At 34.8% G+C, this 22,451-nt stretch overlaps 1 protein-coding gene across 4 annotated transcripts in view; it reads left to right on the top strand.

The window, feature by feature from the left end:
* Positions 1-14,560, top strand: part of TMEM196 (transmembrane protein 196) — a 54,486-nt gene extending 39,926 nt beyond the window's left edge. For 2 of the 4 annotated variants that reach the window (XM_031012656.2, XM_019030592.3), the window contains exons 2-5: positions 4,447-4,503; positions 8,108-8,362; positions 9,522-9,595; positions 11,741-14,560. In XM_031012656.2, the coding sequence (XP_030868516.1) occupies positions 4,447-4,503; positions 8,108-8,362; positions 9,522-9,595; positions 11,741-11,747 (393 nt within the window). In that variant the 3' untranslated portion in view covers positions 11,748-14,560. The remainder of the gene's footprint in view (positions 1-4,446; positions 4,504-8,107; positions 8,363-9,521; positions 9,596-11,740) is intronic. The other 2 variants (XM_004045146.4, XM_019030590.3) reach the window with 1 other exon arrangement.
* Positions 14,561-22,451: the final 7,891 nt, after the last annotated feature.

Below are 22,451 nucleotides of genomic sequence, written 5' to 3'. Positions count from 1 at the left end.
AGTTTAGGAAGTCCCTGTGTGCCCGATCTCAGGTGTGGGGCCTTCTCAGTATTCTGTACCTTCCTCCCTGAGACAATTAAACTTAGCCTTATATCTGGGGTTGATCTTGGGCAAGAGGCTCCTGCCTCTTCTCCAATGGTCAATGTCCTCTACTTAGTATAGGCATAGGATGCCAGGCCTAAGATGAATTCCTGCCTCTCCCTCTGTATTTAAAAAAAAAAAAAAAAAAAAAAAAGGATCTTCTACTTTTCCTCCAGTTAGAGTGGCAATCTATATTTGAATAGGCCCTGAAAATGAGAAGTTTTGCTACCCTTCTGCCAGAAGTCTAAGCCTTTTGCTTCATAAAAAAGAAGGTCTAGGGAAGGAGCAGGGCTTTATACCTCCCTCAACACACACAAATGTGTGATGACCAGTGTCTCTTCCTCCCTTACTCTGCAACAGGTGACATAGTGTCAGACCTTTCTTGGAGAAGATTTCCCTCTTTGAATTGAAGTTATCTCATTGTCTTGGAATCTCAACCAGCTCTCTGATGGGCTCTAAAATATCATTTCCTTACTGTAAGAGTGGAAATGACATCTTTGCATCTTTCTGTGTCCTAAACAAAAGCAGAAACCTCCAAGGACTTTACATAAAGAAAATCCATTCAAAGTGTAAAATACTGTCTTCATAATCATGTCATTTCGTCCAACAAGTCACAATCTTAGTTTTCGATTGAATATAATCTAAATTGGAATCAAATGAAGTTCGCTTGGAGGATGAACTAATTTTATTTTATAGTGTAGCACGTGATGCCTTATCATTAGATTGCTACATTTATATTATTTCACAGTAAGATCAACGCAAATAACCCTCCCTGGATTTAAACATCCCATCTTCTCAGAAATAAAATCATATTTTCTCATGGTTCAGGCTTTACACATATGCACATACATACAGCTATCAGCTTTACTTTTTTAGCTAATTTGTTTTTTACTTGCTTGATAATTGCCATGATGTGGGTAAGTGCTTTGCATCCTGGATAAAGTTATGTTGAACAAAAAAAAAATGTATTTTGAAATATTATAACAAATTCCTTTATAAAATAAGATGCATTTAATTTTAGAATGTAACACAATTGACTGATGTTCTTATTATTTTTATTATATCAGAAGTTATATCATAAATGAACAATGGTCTTGCAGTTGTAGGTGAGTAGGTATTCATTGAACACTTCTAGTTGGATTTGCTAGTGTAACCTACACTGAACTAACACCAAAAAAAAAAACTCGTTAAAAATCACTTCCATTCCTTTTTTTTGTTTGTTTGTTTTTGAGATGGAGTCTTGATCTGTCACCCAGGCTGGAGTGCAGTGATGCGATCTCGGCTCACTGCAAGCTCCGCCTCCTGGGTTCAACTGATTCTGCTTCCTCCACCTCCAGAGTAGCTGCGACTACAGGTGACTGCAACCACGCCCGGCTAATTTTTGTATTTTTGGTAGAGACGGGGTTTCACCATATTGGCCAGGCTGGTCTCAAACTCCTGACCTTGTGATCCGCCCACCACAGCCTCCCAACATGCTGGGATTACAGGTGTGAGCCGCCACGCCCAGCCCATTATATTATTAAAAACAAATTAATTTAGACACTTAATAAAGTCTTAAATTAGATGTGTGATTTCTGACCTTGATGTGTTACCTTGAGGAAGTCACTAACTCTCTGGACCTCTCTGGACCATGTCCCCACGTGTAAACTTCGAGGGATTAATTAAATCATCTTTTAAGATCTCTTCCAGTATTATGACTTGGGGTAAATAAAGATAGCCAATGAAATAAAATATCAATTTACTACTTTGGGGGCCACTTTTTCTCTTTTCTATAAACTGTGGTGGCTAAACTTCAACCAAGATCTTTTAGATCCTCCTAATAAATCCCATGATTTCATATACTTCCTGTTACATGTGTCCACTTTTTCTCAGGTTACAGCTTTTCTCTAGGACATGTGATTTTGGATACTCTAACAGAAGTAACAGTTGGAGAGTATGTACATTCTTCTGCTGAAAGTAGAAAAAATATTGAGTGATTCCTCCCCTACTCTCCCTTCCCTCTCCCAATCCTTGAATTCATATTTCTTAGCTCCATCCAATTGAAGTGAGATAATACAAAATAGCAAATCTATTGCCACCTAGATGTTCCAACCAAATGGTTGGATGGAGAACTCTGCTTATGCTCCTGACCACCTCTTGGGTTTTACTGTAAATGAATAATGGCAGTGTTTACACATTTCAAAACAGATGCAGGGAACACAAAACTACACTGCTTTCAAATTCTTTTCCAATGAGTCCTGGATAAATGGGACTTTCAGGATGAAAATGGGGTAGTCAGGGAAACTTAAGGAGAAGAGTATGCTTGAGCTTTGATCTGAAGCTTGAAGCACTGAAAGGTACAGAATTGGTCCAAACTGGATTTTCTTGAGCACTGCCTTGAAAAATGTGAGATGAAATTAGTAACAGAAAGAGTCCATAAGAGGACATGATCATCTACACTTAGGACACAGTGGGTGGTGAGAAACGGTCACTCTGAAATAGCTTTTTAAGGCTACTGAAAATTACGCAAGTATTCAGGTTTTATAAAGTTCTGAGTTTCTATCTTCTCATGGTTTTATAATACTAAAAATATTTTATTAGACCTATTTCTAAAGTATGTTAACTATTTGGCTATCATATACTTTCCAAATATAATCCCAGCATTTTTTGCCTTTGAGTGTTATGTTTTCGACCATCAAAATTAAATTTTTTCTATTAATAAGTACTTTCTACTTTGGTTTATTACTTTGGTGCTACATTCAGAAAATCCTTCCCAGTCCTCTAAAATTATATAAATATTTAATTTGTCTCCCAATGCATTGAAGCATTTTTGTATAAATACTCAATTTTACATTAATTTTGGTGTATGTTAGGGAATGTTAACACATTATTCTAGTTCTATTTATTGGGCAAATAATCCTTTCCTTTCCATTAATATGAAAGGTCATCTAAATTATATACCAAATTCTTATATATTCTGTGTTTCCTATTTCTTCTTGCTGCCCCACTGCCTGCATAATAACCATTCTGCTCCCTTATAGGAAAAGTTTCCTTGCAATAACTTCCCTTACTTATTGCTTTTTAACAAATTTTCCTGGTACTTCTCACATGCATATTATCTCAGATGATCCTTAGTATATTTTGATACGTATTTGGAAATAAACCTATCCAGTTGTCAAATATTTAGTAAAACAAGCTATATTGTTAGTTCTGACTTCAGATAATTAAACAACAACAACAACAATGAAAACTAGTTCTCTTTGCGAATAAAAATTTTCTTTACAAATCTGAAGTCCTTTAGTGGACTTCTTACTTCTTAATGAATATTTTATATAGCTATTTCAAGTTAGAAGTATGTGAAAACTTGCATTCAAATGGAACTGTTTCTATTCAAATTAAACTATTTATCATTTTATGATTACCAAAATATCTAATAGTCTCTCCTTGGTAGATAATCTGATGTGACTGCCTTTGCAAAGCAATTATGTCAACAATGTTTTATTTACAAGAAATAATATGCTATCAATTGCTTTATCCCTTTGTGTTCTTTTTTTTTTTTTTTCTTTTTTGAGACGGAGTCTTGCTCTGTCACCCAGGCTGGAATGCAGTGGCGCGATCTTGGCTCACTGCAAGCCTCGCCTCCCAGGTTCACGCCATTCTCCTGCCTCAGCCTCCAGAATAGCTGGGATCATAGGTGCCTGCCACCACGCCCGGCTAATTTTTTGTATTTTTAGTAGAGACGGGGTTTCACCGTGTTAGCCATGATGGTCTCGATCTCCTGACCTTGTGATCCGTCCACCATGACCTCCCAAAGTACTGGGATTACACGCATGAGCCACCACGCCCAGCCTATCCCTTTGTGTTCTTCTGACATATTCATAAGGCCAGTTTCTTGTAGAATAAGGAGGTTGTCATTGTACCAACTGGAGTGGTACAAAGAGTATCTCTATAGAGAATCATCTCCTTGTCTGATGCATTATCTTTTGATTTGTGCAGATTCTTTCCTGTAGTATAACTTACTGATTTCTAGTTGTTAAGTGTGAATGAATGTATCACACCACTTTTCTCCCTGAGAAAGTAGAAAGGAATCAGACGGTGAAAGGAAATGGGAGAAACAAAGCTCTAAATTCATTTACTTAATAATTTTACCTGATGCTAAAACTGATTCAATTACCTCTAACAATCTAGCAAAAAATAAATTTTTATTAGGGTTTATACTTTTATCCTTTACTATTCTAGAATGAGATCTTATCCTCTCCAGGTTTTGAAGGAAATTTAAAATGTTCTATCTTCCCTGGAGAAACTGTCATGAGTGAACTACAAGCTAAAATCTAGGGGTCCTCATGTCTTTGGATAAGGAGTAATTGTTCTTCTTTTCCTTTTCAGTTTCTTCTTTGTGGCATTTGTGGAATATTGTGCGCCAAAAAAAAATCAGGACTTGTCGTAAGTGTTTGATTTGTTTGTATTGTGCATTGAGGTGTACGAAATGTAAATTTCTAAAATAGAAATGATGACTAGCAAGTTTTCATATACTGAATATTGCTAGTTTGAAGCAAAAAAAAAACTGGCAAATAAATCCTGCCTTTTCTGTTTTCAAAGTAAACCATCAAAATTATTAGAAACTATGACAAAAGCCCACTGATGTAAAAAAACTTTAATAAACTCTTTAAATATCTGAATATGTAACCTTTAATGACTGCTACGGATGACAGTCTCTAGTTTTCCAATCTGGAGACTGCCGGACAATCGCCTGAATCCTTCAGTAAGCTCAAGCAGATAAAGCTTCAGCCCATGAGAAATGTCACCATTTAAATATGGAACTGGGCCTAAGGATTATTGGCTTTCTTTGACTGTGAAGCAAGTTTTGCGAAGCAGCAAGACAGCTGTGTTGCTATGGTTACAGTTTAATTCTCAGAGATTTATTTTAATTTCTTTTATTACTGTGAATGCACACGTAAGTGTTTTCAGATGTTTTGTGGTACTATAGTGGGTTTCTGGGGTATGGAACACACTCCCAGTTAGCTCTGATATTGGCTGGAGGAGACACTGCATGCTGAAGTGTGGATTCCCCATCGCCTTTCATGATTTTTCATAAGGGTTTGGAAATAAGGAAAAAGTGTGGTTTATTTTACCAAGTATTATGGGAAAGAACATAGACACAAATTGGCAAAATTAATACTACACGGGGACCCTAGGAAGTACCCTTTGAGCCTAAAAAGAGTTTTCCAAGGTGAGGCCAGTTATCTGAGCAGATCAGGGAATGGGAAGCATTGCAGTTATTTTTATTTGACCTCTTTTTCTAATCACATCTTTCTTTGTGAGAACATCTATTATGACAAAAAGGCTAAAGCCCTCACTGCTTTAGACAGCAATTTTAGATGTAATTTTTAAAAATTACGTAAAGGGAAAAATGAAACCTTTAGAAAAAAATGTATTTTTTCAGGCTTGTAACTTGCATTTATGATTCTCCCATCATTCTTTAGACATGGTCTTCATTCTTCTTATGCCCATCCTCTACGAAGACTCTTTATGACTATGTAGGAACAACTCCTTGGGAGAAAACAAGTAAACAAGCAAGGCAGCATGACAAAAAGAAAGAGAAAGAGAAAAAAGAGAGAGAGAAAGAAAGAGGAGGGAGGGAAGGAAAAAATAAAAAAGGAAGGATGAGGCTTTTTGTTGTTGTTTTGTACAAAGGCAATAGTGGCACTTCTCTGTCTTTCTCTTATAAATTACAAGGAAAAAAATGACGCAATCTGATTTTTTTAAGAAACTACCACCCAGGTGGTAGCTGTACCTACTATTAGGAGGTACATTATCCTCTGTACTTTCTAAGGTCCCCACTGATGGCATTTAACTATCAAGATTTTCTACATTTTAATGAAATTGAAAAAAAAATTTCACTCCAAATATATCTGCAGTCTAGAGTCTCCAACCTGGTGAAATTTGAAAATAGTATATGGTTGCAGATTTAAACATTTTAATTCCTGGATAAGATTGTTTTGTTAACACATGTTAATGAGGTGTCATGCCTTTAGAGAATTAATCAGAATGACATCAGCAAAGACGTGGGCTTTCCTGCGATAGAAAACTGAAGGTATTGTCTACTTTCTCTATAACAATAATTAATTATTTGAAGCTAGATTGTAGTATCTTTCCGTATTTTCAGAGAATGAGTAAACACCAAAATGTATCCCCAAAGAACAGCATGACATCCAAATCTACTTTAAAATAAAATATAATTGGTTAATTCTACTAGGCATCTTGAGCTACAAGTTTACACTTAGTAGGATGATTTAATTATTTGGTAACTGATCTTCAGTATTATATTTAATCAAGTATAAAAAGATTTTACCCATTCATTATTGGATTTTTAGCTCTGATGATATTTACAGATGTAATAAGGAATGCTGAATTAAGTTGAAGAAATGAAATTAACTACTTGTAGTTACTGACATGACATATTCGCAAGAAAGCCTTCTCCAAAATTCTTGGCTGGGCTAAATTCTTCTCCTCCCTACTCCTAGGGCAACCCATATATCCCTTTCTTAATATTTATCATGCCATGTTAAAATTCTGGATCTTCTCTTTCACAAGATTTAACTATTCTCAAGAGGAATTATTATGAATGATTGATTGTAATGCCAGCAGCTGCTGCACTCAGGGGCTAACAGATGCTAAGTGCTCAATAAGTGCAGGCTAAACTCAACCGTCAATGAAAAATAATATCTGATAAAATAAAATTAAATGTTAAAGTGAGTTACAAAGCTGTTTGACCTGGGGAATTACAACAAAGGAGGAGATCAATAAAGTCCAAGTTAGGACTTAATTTGTGCCTTTCATCCAGGAGTCTAAGGAAGAAGCAAAATTATTTCCAGGAAATGAAAAATGTCACTGATGTGGGAATGAGTAACCCATATTGAAGGACAAGAGAGGTGACTGGAATAAGCCTGTGTTCCAGAGAAGAATGGAAATTAGATTGCATAATTCAATTAGTATCATAGTATAAAGTATCATGAAAGCCCATAGAAGAATTTAGACCAGATGCAAAAAGAAAATATAATTATTAAAGTTATTTGACTAGTTAATTAAATTTATTAAATATTCACAAAATATTTACTTCTCAGAAAGCATTATTCTTGGTTCTGCCAGGGATCCTATGATAGTTGTTGATTAAACCCCCTTAGCTCTATTAATAGACACCAAGATCCAACCAATAGTAGGACCAAAAGCAAAGCCACATCATCTGTTTCTCTAAAACAAACAAACAAACAGTATTTTTGGAACTCCTATTGTATATTCTTCAGTGATGATAGTGCCACAAAGTAATAAAATATTTGTAATATATAGGGGTCAGTTCATAGGAGTCCCTAAAGTACTTGCTTAGGAAATACATGCACAATGATATATGAGTGAACTTTTTTTTTAAAAAAGAGATTTAACTAAATTTCCTAAGCTCACATAGGTAGGAAGATATAAAGATTTGAAGTTAGGTGGAACTAATGACAATCCAAAGAGAAGCTATTGAGATATTTTTGAAGGACTGACACAGTGAAAGTAGATTTGGAATCAGAAAAATCTGGGTTTGGTGCCTAAATTTAGTGTTAGCTATTGACCATTCATTTTTCTAAAACGTATGTTACTATCTCAGAGGCTTGCTGGGAGTGTCAGTTGAGATGATATATGTTAAAGTTCCTAGCATAGTAGCACACGGTAGATGTTAAATAAATATTTAAATCTGAATCTACCTAGACGATAAATTTTGTTTGCTTCAGAGTTTTCATAAGCTATATCCTTGGCTTTAATATAGTCAGCTACCAATTTCTGAAACACTGTGGTATACTCCCTCTGTCTACTGTGAGTCAGAGTGAACAGAAACATGGCAAAAATAAAATAAAATAAAAAATCTCCTGTCCTCTGTGAAGCACCAAAACCGCTTATTCTTCTTTATTGTAGGTTAGTCATCCTTGACGTGCAGCCGGACAGGGCAACTGTGTTCTGGTCAGGTTTGCCTTTTCAACTTTAACGCTGCCTTTCTTTTTCTTATCAGATGATCCTCTTTTCAGCCTGCTGTATCTGTGGACTCATTGGGGGCATCCTGAATTTTCAGTTCCTCCGGGCCGTCACAAAGAAAACTTCCTCCCTATACCCTCTGCACCTTGCCTCCATGTCTCTCGCGTGCATTGGGATCGGGGGCTGCACTCTCTCTTCCTGGCTCACTTGTCGACTAGCCAGTTATGAACAGAGGAGGATGTTCTCAGAAAGGGAGCATTCCCTGCATCACTCTCATGAAATGGCTGAGAAAGTGAGTTTTGTACCTTTTCCTCTCACTGCTAGCACATGATGAAGACTGAAGTCCACTCTGGGTGAATCAACTTGAAACTTTAGATCACAATTTGAGGAATCAGATTTTATACATTTGGCTCTATTGGGTCAAGAATAGAAATTTTATTTTATTTTCCTCTGCAATTCATGGGTACACCTATTTTCAACAAAATTTTGTAGTGTGTCTATTAAAAAACACAGTGCTTAAAATAGTATTTCATAAAATATTGAATACCTTATAAATATGGATTTTTATGTATTATACTGAGGAAAAACACAGATACTAAATACACTCTCCACTCAATAATGCCAGTTTTAGAAATTGCATGAATTCCCTTTTCTAGCTCTTCCCTTGTTCTATTAAGGAGTTGCATTTGATTATGTAAATTTGATCTTCAAGTATAAAGGGGCTTTTTAATAAGCTGACAAAAAGTCTTGTCTATCAGTGCAGATATTACAGTCCATATAAAGCTTCATTTAATTCTCATCTAAACTTATGCATATTTGGATAGCTTTGCCTGTATTTTAAACAGTTGTCCTTGCATAATTGTTTCATGAAACCCATATAAATAGGAAGTTAAATTAATTGTATAAAAGGACAAATGGTATAGTATGATGTCTGTGTTTCTATTACATTTTGCACACATTCCTTAATTCGGTTTCTCCTACTGGATCTAGTAGAGAAGAGAGGAAACATTTGTAAAATAAACTCACTAAGGTAATGGCCACATTATATTTTGCTTCATATCATGGAAATAAAATTGCATAAGCACAGAGGAGAAGTGATAATAGCAAGACTTACTGCACATCTCTTTATAATGTTATTTTGAAGGAAAAATATTTATTCTGTAGCGTTTTCATTTTGTGTACAATCTATACATTCAAATAAGGAGAGCAAGTGTTCTCAAATTGACTCAAGAAAGCAATTTTAAACAGAACTATGCATGTCCTTCATGAAAAATTAATAATATACATAGCAAGACTCCAGTAATTTAAAGAAATGATTGTTAAAAATAGATGACCATTTTATATGTATATATGAACAGTGGCTCTTTTGTGCTTTATTTTATATTAGTCTGATTTAGTTTTCTGTATATATTTGTGCAATATTTATTGTATGATTGTTATATTTACATTAGAGATTGAGGGCTATTGAAATAACCGACTTGCCCAGCTGCCCGGTGGTGCCCCCGACACCAGAGTTACCTACAAGGTACGCTGCTTTCTAGGGAGTTACCATGTTGTAATGTCGCTGCAGAAAGCACTTCCCCTTCCAGAAAGCCATGATGTCAACAGATCAGTCTGAACTGATGTTGTTTAATGTTGTTTCTCAAAGTATCGCTTTCGTAAGCGCTTACTTTGCAGAGCTGACATAAACCTACATGGCCGAGTCTTGCAGCTTGAAAGTTGGTTGAGTATTTAAAATACTCAGCCCGCCTATAAGCATCCAAACACATTTCTGCTTGGATGATTCATGACTCCTTTTATTGTCTGCTACTTCATGGTTCTGACTTAGTATAATCATTCATGGGCCAGAGTTTTGTTTTTAATAATAGATATGTCTGGATAAAGACAAACTGTGTATTTTCCTCATGCTAAAATTGCATGAGAAGATGGCCAAAGTTGGACATTAATACAGTAAAATTTTGGTATGAAAAGATTCTTCTTGTAAAATTATCTTATGTGATACATTTTAAATTTAGTTCCCATGTTTCAAATTGCTAAAAATAAACAGTAATGGTTCTTGGTTTGCTCAGACAAAGTAATTGGACATACAGAAAGTCACATGGATACTATGGCCCATTTGCAGAAAGCCCATTTGCAAATAGTCACATTGGTCCAGCCCAAATTTCAACCACAATCTTCCTATTAAATTAAGCATGCCTATTTGCAAATTTTTTTGCAAACTGGAGACTCACTCATTTTAAAACGAATTTTCACTCTTCTTTCCTATCAGTGATTTTACTGTGTTTATGGTAGAGTTAATTCAGTTAAGAAAATTCTTTTTTTGTAAAATTTTAAAAAATTGTTTTACTAAATTCTGCAATAAAAGATTAATATAACAGATTCACTTTTTATCATTTCTAAGCAGTTTTTGAGTGGAAAGTCATTGTAGAAGGAGAAAAGGCACCTAACGGGTTTATGTAAATTTATTAGAAATTTGATTTTTCTCCTAGTAGGTAAAACAGGAAAAGTAAATTTTGTTGAAGATCATTGGGGGTGGGGGGTGATTCTACCTATTTTGCCATCAATGGTGAGTTCCTCAATGAAGCCTCAAATCAGATTTCTGAGCTATAAACTTAACTCCAGCACATAACCCTAATATATTTTCAGATTTTTCATCACATACCTCTCTAGGAGAATTTCACCATGTACGTCTCTAGCAGATCCTCCAAACAGAGCTAGATAGAAATAGATATAGAAATAAAATAATTAAGAAAATAATTTCCACTTGTAATTTTTTTTTCTGCTCTGTTGCAAATAGGCTTGTTCAAGCATGGAAAGATGCTGCCAATTTATTTTTAGATAATTTTATCAACATAATTTTAGTATGGTGCTCTAACCACTAAAATATGAATGGGCTTCATATCCTATCACTTTTTATTGTGTTGGGAAGGGTTTAATATTTAACAAAACATATGAATTAAAAGCATCAAAATTTTTCATAATGTATTTCATATAATCGAAAATGAAACTTTCAATGCTAGTTTGTCCTTTGCATCTATATTTTCAGTGCTTTTCTATATAGTTTTACTTATTAACTTTTTAGTAAGTGATCCATTAAAAACATGTTAAGAGACTTCACTGTTTTTGCTTCTTACTGGAAGAGTGATAGTGTCATGAAAAACAATCTTTCCCAGTATGATTTTTTTAGTGACCCATAGTTACAAATGAGCAATGACGCCCTCGTAGGCCTTTTTCTGTTCTTAGCAAAAAGGCCACACATTTTCCTGTAGAATAAAGGTCACCTCTTGAATGCATTGGCACTTTGTTGACATGCTCAGCAGAGTCTACACATTAGAAAAACTTGCGCATTTAACCATCTTCTTCTTTCTAGGCGAGGTGTTTCCAAAATTGAGTTGAAGACAGAAAGAGGAAACTCAGGAAACTGGGGAGAGAATGGACCGTTGTTGTGGATAGGATATTTTGGTCTAACTGACTCTTACTTCGGCATTTTCATGTGCTGCAAGATGCCATGAAATTTTATTTCCTCAAATATAACAGCAATATCCTTGTCTTTCCCCAAAACTTAGCAAGTTTTTCAATGGATTGAAATTTCTGTTTTGCAAACTCATTAACCAAAACAATGTCTTACTCCGAAAGCTAATTTTAATTAATCATGTCATTTTTCTAACAGGAAATGACAGACAACATGAGCAATGGAGGACCACAGCTGATATTTAATGGAAGAGTATAATCAGTGTTTTAAAGAATTGAACCCTTTTTAGGATTTTCATGAGGCAATGAGACACCAAAGGACTAGAAAATAAAACAGTTTTTGCATTTGCATTTATCTCTCCTGAGCATCCACTAAAATTATTCTTCCTAAAAAATATATTGCCTCAATGGTTTCTCCACCCTTTTTTATGGGGTAAAAAACTTTCCAGAAACATTCTAGTACAATAATTTCAAGAGGCTTTCCAGATTGTTCTAAAGAAGACTTTTCAGGAAAAGGAGATAATAAAACAGAAATAAAATGCATATTCTATACAAACACTATTTGACTAGCATGATTATTATATTTGTAATGACATATTTCATATGAGTAATTGAAAAGTGCAAATATCAAGAAATAAAAATAACTTATTGATGTCTTTGTTTTGAAAGACAGATGGCTTCAAGGATGCTACAATTCAAAACCTCAGTAATGCCTTGTTATAAAAACATTGTACTTATTTTCAACTTGTGAATGAAATATATTTCATAATTTATTTGTAAATGACAAAAAACCTCAAGCATAAAAAAGAGACTTTTTAGAGAGAGAGAATACTAATCTATATGGTATTTTTGCATTTTTGCACAAAGAGTGAAAAGTCATATGTGAATATCATTTAAGAAAATAAACATGTTCTGATCATACTGTGCAGATTGATCTGCATGTTCATGAATGAGCCTAAGAATAAAGTATGTGTGTGAATGTGTGAATATATACTGTAAATATAGAACATGTATACAGCATATGTTATAGCATACATGAATGTAAATAGGTATTAGAAAAGAAATTGTGATGCTGTGGGGGTATTATTAAGATTCTACTCCAATAGAAATGGGAAGGCAATTGCTCAAGGCTCTTCTATGCCCACAAAATCATGTTTAATTTCTACTAAAATTGCCCATTTTTCTTCTTTTAATTAGGTTTCGTGTAAATATCATTGTGGGTGATATTTATGAAGATGAGTGATCTGAATAGTGTAGTATACAGATAGACTACTTATTTGACTATTTCACTATGATTATAGTATTTATGTATAGCAATTAAAATTAATTTATAAACGAACATGACTTTAATGACATACTTCCATATTTATAAAGACATCATGACTTAAAATTATTGATGATATTGATATTTCAAACATCTTGCAGTCCAATTAAATGATACAAGAGGGCAGATGATGTAACCCCCCAACAATGAAGTTATAATTACCTTTGCTATAATCTAATTTAGGTGTTTTGTTTTACAATTCTCATGAAATAATATAGGCAGTCCATATATAAGAAAGCCTATATCCAAAGATCCTGAAAGAATTCTTTGAGGAAAAAGTGAAAAGATAGGCTAACATTTATATAGCTAGATTCAATCCTTTTCTCTAATAATGGAATGTTAAAATAGCAAACAAGAACAACACATATAAGTGAAAAAACAACATATATCTGAATCTATTTATCAGAATATAACCTCTGGCAACAGACAAAGAAATCTATCATTTTTAAATACATAACTCTCACTATATTGTATACTTTTCTTTTTCCCCAAATCTAATCAATTTTCAGGTCATTTTTTATGAGTTACTTGTTGAACCATAGGTAAATTAAAATATTTAGTGTTCAGTATGAGAATATAATTTATAAACAAAACATGAGTTTTAATTGTGCTAACACAGTAATGATAATTCAAGTTAATGAAAATTTGAAGGTCTTTTATAGCAACATGATCATCATTTAACCTATTTAAATCAGCTCACTTAAAATTCTGGCTGTCATCTATTCAACAGAAATAACTGAACTCTGCTTGTTTGGTGCACTTTTTGAAGTCTCCCAATTCCTTTGGATAACTTCATTGCCTAGTAGATTACAGAAGTTGTCCATAAATGCAACCTCATATAGTGAATCAACATCATAACTATTCATTCAATGCCACAAACAGGCATGATCTTTGCCAATGAAAATCTAAGTTACATCATGAAGATATTTGTGTGTGTATGGTCCTCCTGAATTCATGCAAGGATGTAGTTTTGTACTGAAAGAATAAACACTGACTCTAATTTTCAGTAGCGTTTCTCTATAAACATGCTTGTTCAATACAAAATTATAATACATCAGAAAAATGTTGTAATGCCTTTTGAACTGATCTATAACATAACACATTAAAGGACAAAAGGAGGCATATCACTGCTTTGATGTATAGTTAAAAAGAGATGCCATCATCACAATTATTCAAATAGTTTACAGTATATGTTTAACCAAGTATAGATATATTTTTAAATATGATTATTTCTACCTAGTATTTTCAGAATTGAGTTTAGAATGATTTACTTGGGATGTGCAGCGATTCTTTTTTAGATAAGTGGGGGATGTTAGGAAGACATTGTTCAAGTGCTTGAAACTTTAATTTGGACAATACATTGAACCACATGCTGGAATGTTTTAAGTGACTACCTTATAGTTTTAGTATGAGCCTACCATTGGAAGAAAGTAAGGTGATACTAAATTAGAAAAACTATGTGAAACTGGAGTGGTGGTATACTTTGGACCATATCAAATAGGTAGAGTATTATAAGCATAAAAGAATAAAATTGGGCTCGCTTTGGAAATTTTAAACATATATGTGTATGTGTGTATATATATGCATATACATACACATATGTGTATATATACACACACACAATGGTTTGGAAGTGGAACATGAAATGATAACTCTACTGACATGTCTATAATAAAATGATGTGCTTTGAAACTATATATGGTGTTGGCTTTCTTTTCATTATAATACAGAAATACCTTCCCCAATAGCTACATGAATAAATGTGCTATTCTGAGAGTGGCAAGGGATGGCCTGCTGTGAATGAGGGGAAAGAGACAGTCACAGATGAAGGATATAGAATTAAATAAGAATATTATTTGAGATACAAAAGCTAGAATATGTTCAAGTATAGAGAGAGACTGGTTGAAGCCATCAAACACAATGATTATCATAAGAATGCGAAGTCCCTGAGGGCATGAGAAAATAAGACATAGATCATATGAGACAGAATTTACTATGGTAGGACAGAGACTGCAGGTGATGTCACAAATTAAACCACAATATTTAGAGAACCCTGAAGGCCTACTTGAGTTTGTCAAATTGGTTGTTACTGGCATTTGGGCTGGATAATAACTTATTATGCAGACTGTCCCACACATTTCAGGCCATTTAGCATCTCTCATCTCTACCCACTAAATCCCAGGAGGACACTCTTATCATTTTAATAACCAAAAATATCCTAACAAATGTTTACCTGTTTCTTTGGTAGGGAGATATTAGTCAGTTAAGAACGACTGAGGAAATCCTTTGAACATAATCCAGAGCAGCCAATTTTAATGCTACCTATAAGTGAAGACTTGAATTGCTCAAGGTCATAAACTCACTGTTCTGAGGTCTACCTACACTGTCTAATATGGTAGCCACTATCCACATGTGACTATTTAAATCTAAATATAAATTAATTAAAACAAAAGAATATTTTTGTTTTTCAGTTCCTCCATCAAACTAGCCATATTCAAAGTGTCAAACAGACATATATGGGCAACAGTTACACAATATCCCCATCATTTCAGAAAGATCCATTAGATAATGCTAGTCAAAAGCACATAGAGAGGAACTTCCCATTTCCTTCAGTCCTTGTACAAGTTCTTGCACAATTAACCAATTATCATTACAATTGAAAATATGAAAAGAGTTAGTAAATACTCCATGGAATTTGAAAGGTGATGCACCAATTATAAATCCATGAACTGGGCAGGGCGTGGTGGCTTACGCCTGTAATCTCAGCACCTTGGGAGGCTGAGGTGAGTGAATCACAAGGTCAAGAAATAGAGACCATCCTGGCCAACATGGTGAAATAATTTTATTAAAGCTATAGCTTGGTTTTTAAGCAATATATTACTTGTGAAATGCATTTGCATTCCTAGTAAAGGACTCTTGTATTCAATAAATTGTTTTCCTGGCAAAGGGAGTAAAAAAGAATGGTGAAACCCCATCTCTACTAAAAATACAAAAATTAGCTGGGCGTGGTGGCATGCGCCTGTAGTCCCCCCTACTCGGGAGGCTGAGGCAGCATAATCACTTGAACCTGGGAAGTGGAGGTTGCAGTGAGACAAGACAGCACCACTGCACTCCAGCCTGGTGACAGAGCGAGTCTCTGTCTGAAAAAAAAAAAAAAATCCATAAACTGAGCAAAACCTGTAAAAACTAGCAAATGTGGTAGAACAACCCATAATAAAGTAGAAATTTTTTTAGAGATTTCACATTTAAAAAGTTCTGCTCAGAAAAATTCCACTAAACTATTAAATATTATATGCTTGACAAGCAAAATGAGATGTTGTGTAACCCCTATTTTTGAATATTTTTACTCGACCTATTACATGTGTCAAAGGATACCCTGCATTTCTTGTGTTTAGGGATGTGACAATAACAAATACATGGTCCTCCACTTTATTCTTTGACTTAGTTCAAAAATGGTGTATTTAAAAACCTTATGTCCCAAACTATTTTCAAAGATTATTTAGCAAACATATTTCAGAAACTTAGAGGAGCATCTTAAATATCATTTAGTTAGAACACTGTTTCCAAATAAAATGTCAGAAGTTGGCATCACTTCACTCTTTTCTTCTTTTAGTCTTTTTTTTCTGGAAACATATATAATACTTCTTACTCAAAGTGTATGACAGCCAAGAAATTCAATTATTCCAAATCCATAAATCACAGGTTGTCAGTTACTCATAGCAAGGGAAACCAATTCAGAAATTGCTGGAAATGTGGATGCCTAGCAAAATTATACAGAGGAATTTCTTTTTTACTCCCTTTGCCAGGAAAACAATTTATTGAATACAAGAGTCCTTTACTAGGAATGTAAATGCATTTCACAAGTAATATATTGCTTAAAAACCAAGCTATAGCTTTAATAAAATTATTTCAATATTTTAACACTTCAATATTATTTACATCAACAAATTACAGTGAAAAGAGACTCCTTCATTTTAGGCAGAAGGCCTTCATTTAGTTGGAAATCTTGCCATCTTTGCCTTTCTCCACATCAACTAGGGACTATTGTTTTCACAAGATTTTCTTCACTGAAAGGCTCCACCTTCTTCAGCCACACAATAAATCGCAAGCCTTTCCCCAAAGCTGAAAGTCATTATGCCACTGAAAATTGCCAAGAAGACTCTACAACTTGCCTGAAACTTCACAGAAAAATCTAAAATGTTGTTAAAATTTCACCAAGTGTTGTATTAGCTGCAAGTAATCTCATGACTGCTCCTTAGTATCCAATCAGGGTGTTGATCTCCACCTAATCATTCTACAGCATCCATCCCGGGGGTTGGAGTTGGAGTTGGGGGGTGTGGTGCACTAAAAGAAATCCCTTGAAATAGCTAGGGTCATTGCCCAGGAAAGAAAAGCTACTGATACCTTTGGGGGTGGCTCTATTAGCCAACACTACCCCTCACTCTGAACTATAAGTCAGCCCAAGGATGAGATAACACTCAACTGTGTAATATAAAAGTACTCTAAGGGCTTGTTTAGATAGCAGTCTAAATGTCCACTCCTTTCATTACTATCCAAAAAGGCTTCTGAAACCCAGACTTCTCTTTCTATCTTCTAAGTATATTAGTATTCTTCTATCACCCTCTCAAAAAGCAAAATAAAAGCCTCAATGTTCTCTGTAATAAAATGAATTGCTGGAGAGAAGGTCAAGTTTTCAAGTCTCAATGTACTTAGTAGTGGTAATATTAGCCTATTGCCATTTACCAGCAAAAAGGATGGTGACACAGCAGGTGAAAATAAGCATTTGTCAAGCTCTATTTAGCAAATGCTATTATAATATACATTATCTATAAAGGTGAATATCCCTCTATGATATTAACACCACTTATTTAACATGAAATAAGAAATAGAATAAATAAGAAAAAGGTGGGTAGACATCATTTTACCTGAAAAGTGAAGTCATTTCTGATGGTACTCCTGAATCTTAAAGCCATTCAGCCAAATCATATAACATGTATGTGTGTGTATATATATATATATATATATATATATACACACACACACACACACTCTCATGCTTAGGTCCATAAAACAAACCAATTCTATATGAACCATTCTCCTTTATTTAATCTACTTCTTTTGATTTTAGATTCAAATTTCTGGTCCTGTGATGCTGCCTTGATTTCAGTTTCTGGTCCCTGCACTTGAACCTGAGACTTCATCTCTCCAGTTGTCAAGCTTTGACAGCTACCTTCAGTCATTTCACTCTAGGCACTTGTGTTTGTTTAACAAAACTCCCTACTCCTGAATCAGCCAATTGAAATCCAGCTTGAGTCACTGAGGCAGCAGCAGCTAGTGAGAGAAGCGACTGTTTTAGTCACCTGGCCAACAAGTATGTATGCAGATTGAAAATAGGAATTCAAAGAAAGGATTTCAGCCAACTGAAAGAAAACTTGAGCTCCATAAACCTTGAATATAAAGAGGCTGGAAAATCTAGGAGGTCATTGGAGACAGGCAGAAAGCTGTAACTGAGAAACGGAAACAAGATCACTTTTCCCCTAGGCTTTATTGATAAGGTGCTTGGACCTGTAGGCTACAGAGAAAACTAATTTGGTCACGAAAAAAATTATGCCCTTATATTAAAGACATGTTCATTTCTGGTAGGATCTGTTTTTTTTTCCCTACTTTTAAACATCCAGTTTAGTCTATTCGACTGTGCCAAAGATTTCAGGAGAAAAGGTTTTATTCAAGCTGGAGTTAATACTGTCAGTATCACCCTAAAGCCAATATGGTACAAGACACCAGGAATCACAACAAAGAATATCAAGGCAAAGTGAGACACAAAGAAATCGAGTAGCTTTCTTTTATTCATTAGTCTTTCATTTTATTTATTAGTCTATCCTACTCAGTGCAAATTTTGGACTTTCAGATATTTTACTAACAACTGTGGCCTTAAAGTAATGACTTAATTTGTAAATTCCTGCAGGGCATTTTTTCACAACTGGGCAAGTTCACTTTGCCATTGGACAACGATAAATTCACAACTATAATAATTTCCAAAACATAGGTGTATTAAGCACCCTGTAGCTGTAACGGGAAGTCTAGAATATGATACATTAATATAAATTGTGTTTGGTCACTTCAGAGTAAATTGTGTATCAAAAGGCACTGCATCTAATTTTCATTTTTTTAATTACCACCCTCAAACTTTCCATACCACATTCTTTGGAACTATTTAATGTCAAGAATCTTGGAGTTCACATCTACACAGTTTCTGCAGTCAGCAAGTGCTTTATTAAACTACAGCATTAAAGTAATCTTCAAAATATAAAAAAGAAAACTGTTTTCTATTTCTGTTCTGCACTGAGCAAAAGACAGGTGGAAGTAAATGAGAATTTCCACAGGCACCCTTGCAAGCATCACAGCCAATTGTATTAGCCTAATTCATTGGATTTGAAAACCTTGGAAGGAGGACGTTGAAATTCGATTGCAGAAAGGTCTGATTAGAGAGGAAATAGGGCTTAGAAGAAATACTAACACTAGTTTTTGTAAGAGGACAATAAATACAGATGGCATCTTGTCATCCTAAAGCAGACTCACCCCCTTGAGATACCTTGTTTACCTCTTCCCAACCTCTAGAAGCAGTCATCAGTGCTCACATCTACATGTATGCAGACTCGTGGACATCCACACACCTCAAATTTATTTTATTATTTAAGCCAATCCTTTTTAGCTGACATCTTTCATCCAAAGTGCTAGGCAGTTGCCTTCTTGGCTTTTACCTAGATAGATAATTGTAACATCAGGAGCTAAAAAATTGGCATGACTTTATTTAGGTCCATATTTTAAAGCTCAGGTTTATACCATATGTATGTGTGTGTGTGTGTGTGTGTGTGTGTGTGTGTGTGTGTATGTAATACAATGTGCTCTGTTAATATATTTCCTCATTCTCTGTAGGCACATGTGTATCATGTAGTGTCAACAATCTAACAAGCAAGTAGAAGGAGACTTCAGAGTCAAAAATTTATCCTAAGTTCTCTTTTGAATAAGGATTGTAGATAAAAACAAGCCATCAATAGTTTCCCTTCACTTTTACAGTCCTTAAGCTAAAACAAAACTTTACAAATTTAAGCTCATTTTTGCCATCTGCTGGAAAATTTGTGAAATACAAGTGGTCTGCATCAACAAACATTTGGTTGATATGCCCTGTATTATATATATTTCGGCTAAAACTGGTGCTTGTTTGACACCTTTCCAATCCTACCAAAATGTTAATATTTACCAATTTGGTCAAATATCTTACCTTAGCATTTTTTTAGGCAGAGACTAAATAAAATAAACCATCAATTTTTACAATTTCCTTCTTCATCAGTTTTTGTTATAGACATAGAAAAAGTGAGGATCTTTAGTGATTGAAAGCATAAGTTGTGGGATGACTCATGCCTGGGTTAGATTTCTTTATTGATAAACAGCTGGGTATTCTTGGGAAAGTCATTCGTTCATTCACTCAAGGACTATGCATTAGGCCCTGGGCATATGACTGTTAGCAATACAGAGAGGATAGCTACCATCACGAGGCTGACATTTCTTTTAGAATACAGGCTCCTCGCTTGTAAATATATGTCATTATTGTAATCAATTCATAAAGATTATCTGTCAGTGATTTACCTAGGGCACTTGGCATAGCATCTGGCAGGTTTGTAGTAAAGTTTACCTGTGATAATGTTGGTCATTGTGATGTTGACACTCATCATTCATTCCACCAATTTGATATAAACAGTCATATAAGTGTGATTAAATCCTTCCTGTCAGTACTAGTATTGCTCTTTATCCAGGGTGGGCATTCCTAGGGACTTATATACCCCTGATATATGACAGAAGAAGCTTCTGAGCCTCTCTGAGGCAAAGAACAAAGTACATGAGATCAGATGTACCCCATACATTGGATTGACATTGTGGAAGTTCTAGAGTCCAGACAGAAGGTCTTGTGTGCTTCCTGCTCTATCTTGGAAACCTGCATAGCTGCCAGGAAAGCAAGCTCACTCTAGCCTGCTGGAACACCAGACACATGGGGCCACACATGAGGACAGATGCACAAGTGAACCCAACTGAGTGCTGCCCAAATTTGTACCCATAGAATTATGAGTTAAATTAATAGTTTTATTTAAAGCCACTACATTTGAGGATAGTTTGTTATGCAGCAAAAGCTAACTGATACAATGACATTTTTCATGGAATGCTCTTTATAGGAATTTTTTATGCAAACCATTACATATAGTCAAAAATTCCTGTCTGATTCCATCTTCACATAATCCCACTGTAATAATTTTAGCTTTTTGAAAAATGAAAGAAATTTGCCTAACATCACACATCTAGTAAGTGACAGAGCCAGGATCTGAACTCAAGCAATGTGACTTTAGCATCTAGGTAGGCTCTTCTCTTTGTATTAAGGCTGGTGCAAAAGTAAGTGTCATTTTTCCCACTAAGAGTAATTGTGGGCAAAACCCACAATTACTTTTGCACCAACCAACACTATTAAATCATCTAAAACTAGAGTATTTCCTGTAACAACTTAAATCTTCTGATTAAGTTTCTGATTTTTTTCTGTATAAAACATTAAAATAATATATAAAAATTCACAAAAATAAAAGGAAAGCATAAATTCACACTCAAGAGATGACTAACATTAACATATGGTATAGACATGTGTCGCTTAATGACAAGGATACATTCTGAGAAATGCATAATGAGGCAATTTCATCATTGCATGAACATCATAGTTGCATAAATCCAGATGACATACCTTACTACACACTTACGCTATATGATGTGCTATGCTAATCTCCTCCTTTATCAGCTTTGGTCATGTACATAGAAGATGTGAACATCTTTAGTAATTGAAAGGATAAGTTATGGCATAAGTCATGCCTGGGTTAGATTCCTTGACTGATAAATAGCCTATTGCTATTTAGCTGGTTGATAAATAGCCTGTAGCCTATTGCTCCTGGTCTACAAACCTGGACAGCCTGTTACTGTACTGAATACTGTAGGAAACTGTAACACAGTGGCAAGTATTTGTGCAACTAAGTATATCTAAACATAGAAAAGATACAGTAAAAAGACATGGCATTATAAACTCACAGGGCCACCATCATATAGGTCAGCTGTTGTTGACCTAGATGCATGAATACAATCACGTGCCCCATGATTTTTTTCTAAGCATATAAGTGTGCATGTGTTCTGTAACAATCAGAGCATATGGCACATATTACTTTGTAACCACCATTATTTATTTCAGCAAACCACCAATTTTTGCACATTTATGTTGCTCCAGGGATTATCTGATTGTGAGGAATAGAAACACACTAATATAATAAGGCATATGTGTGTGCATGCTGGAGGTGGCAAGGTCAGTGATAAAATAATACAGACAATTGCACAGGAAATTTTCTCTCTCTTCCTCTGAGGCCATTGGTCATGGGGTCAAAATTATTTCTAACTTTCTTTCTCCTCCTTGTAGAATGAAGATCTTCTCAGCACATTGCCTTTGACTTGACAGAGCTTTTCATGAGACAGGGACCACCACTGCCTTACTTTTTGTGGAACT

This window comes from Gorilla gorilla, chromosome 6 (assembly GCF_029281585.2).
Source record: "Gorilla gorilla gorilla isolate KB3781 chromosome 6, NHGRI_mGorGor1-v2.1_pri, whole genome shotgun sequence".
Lineage (NCBI taxonomy): Eukaryota > Metazoa > Chordata > Mammalia > Primates > Hominidae > Gorilla > Gorilla gorilla.
Note: the sequence above shows the minus strand (reverse complement) of the source record. Positions and strands in the feature narration are given on the sequence as shown.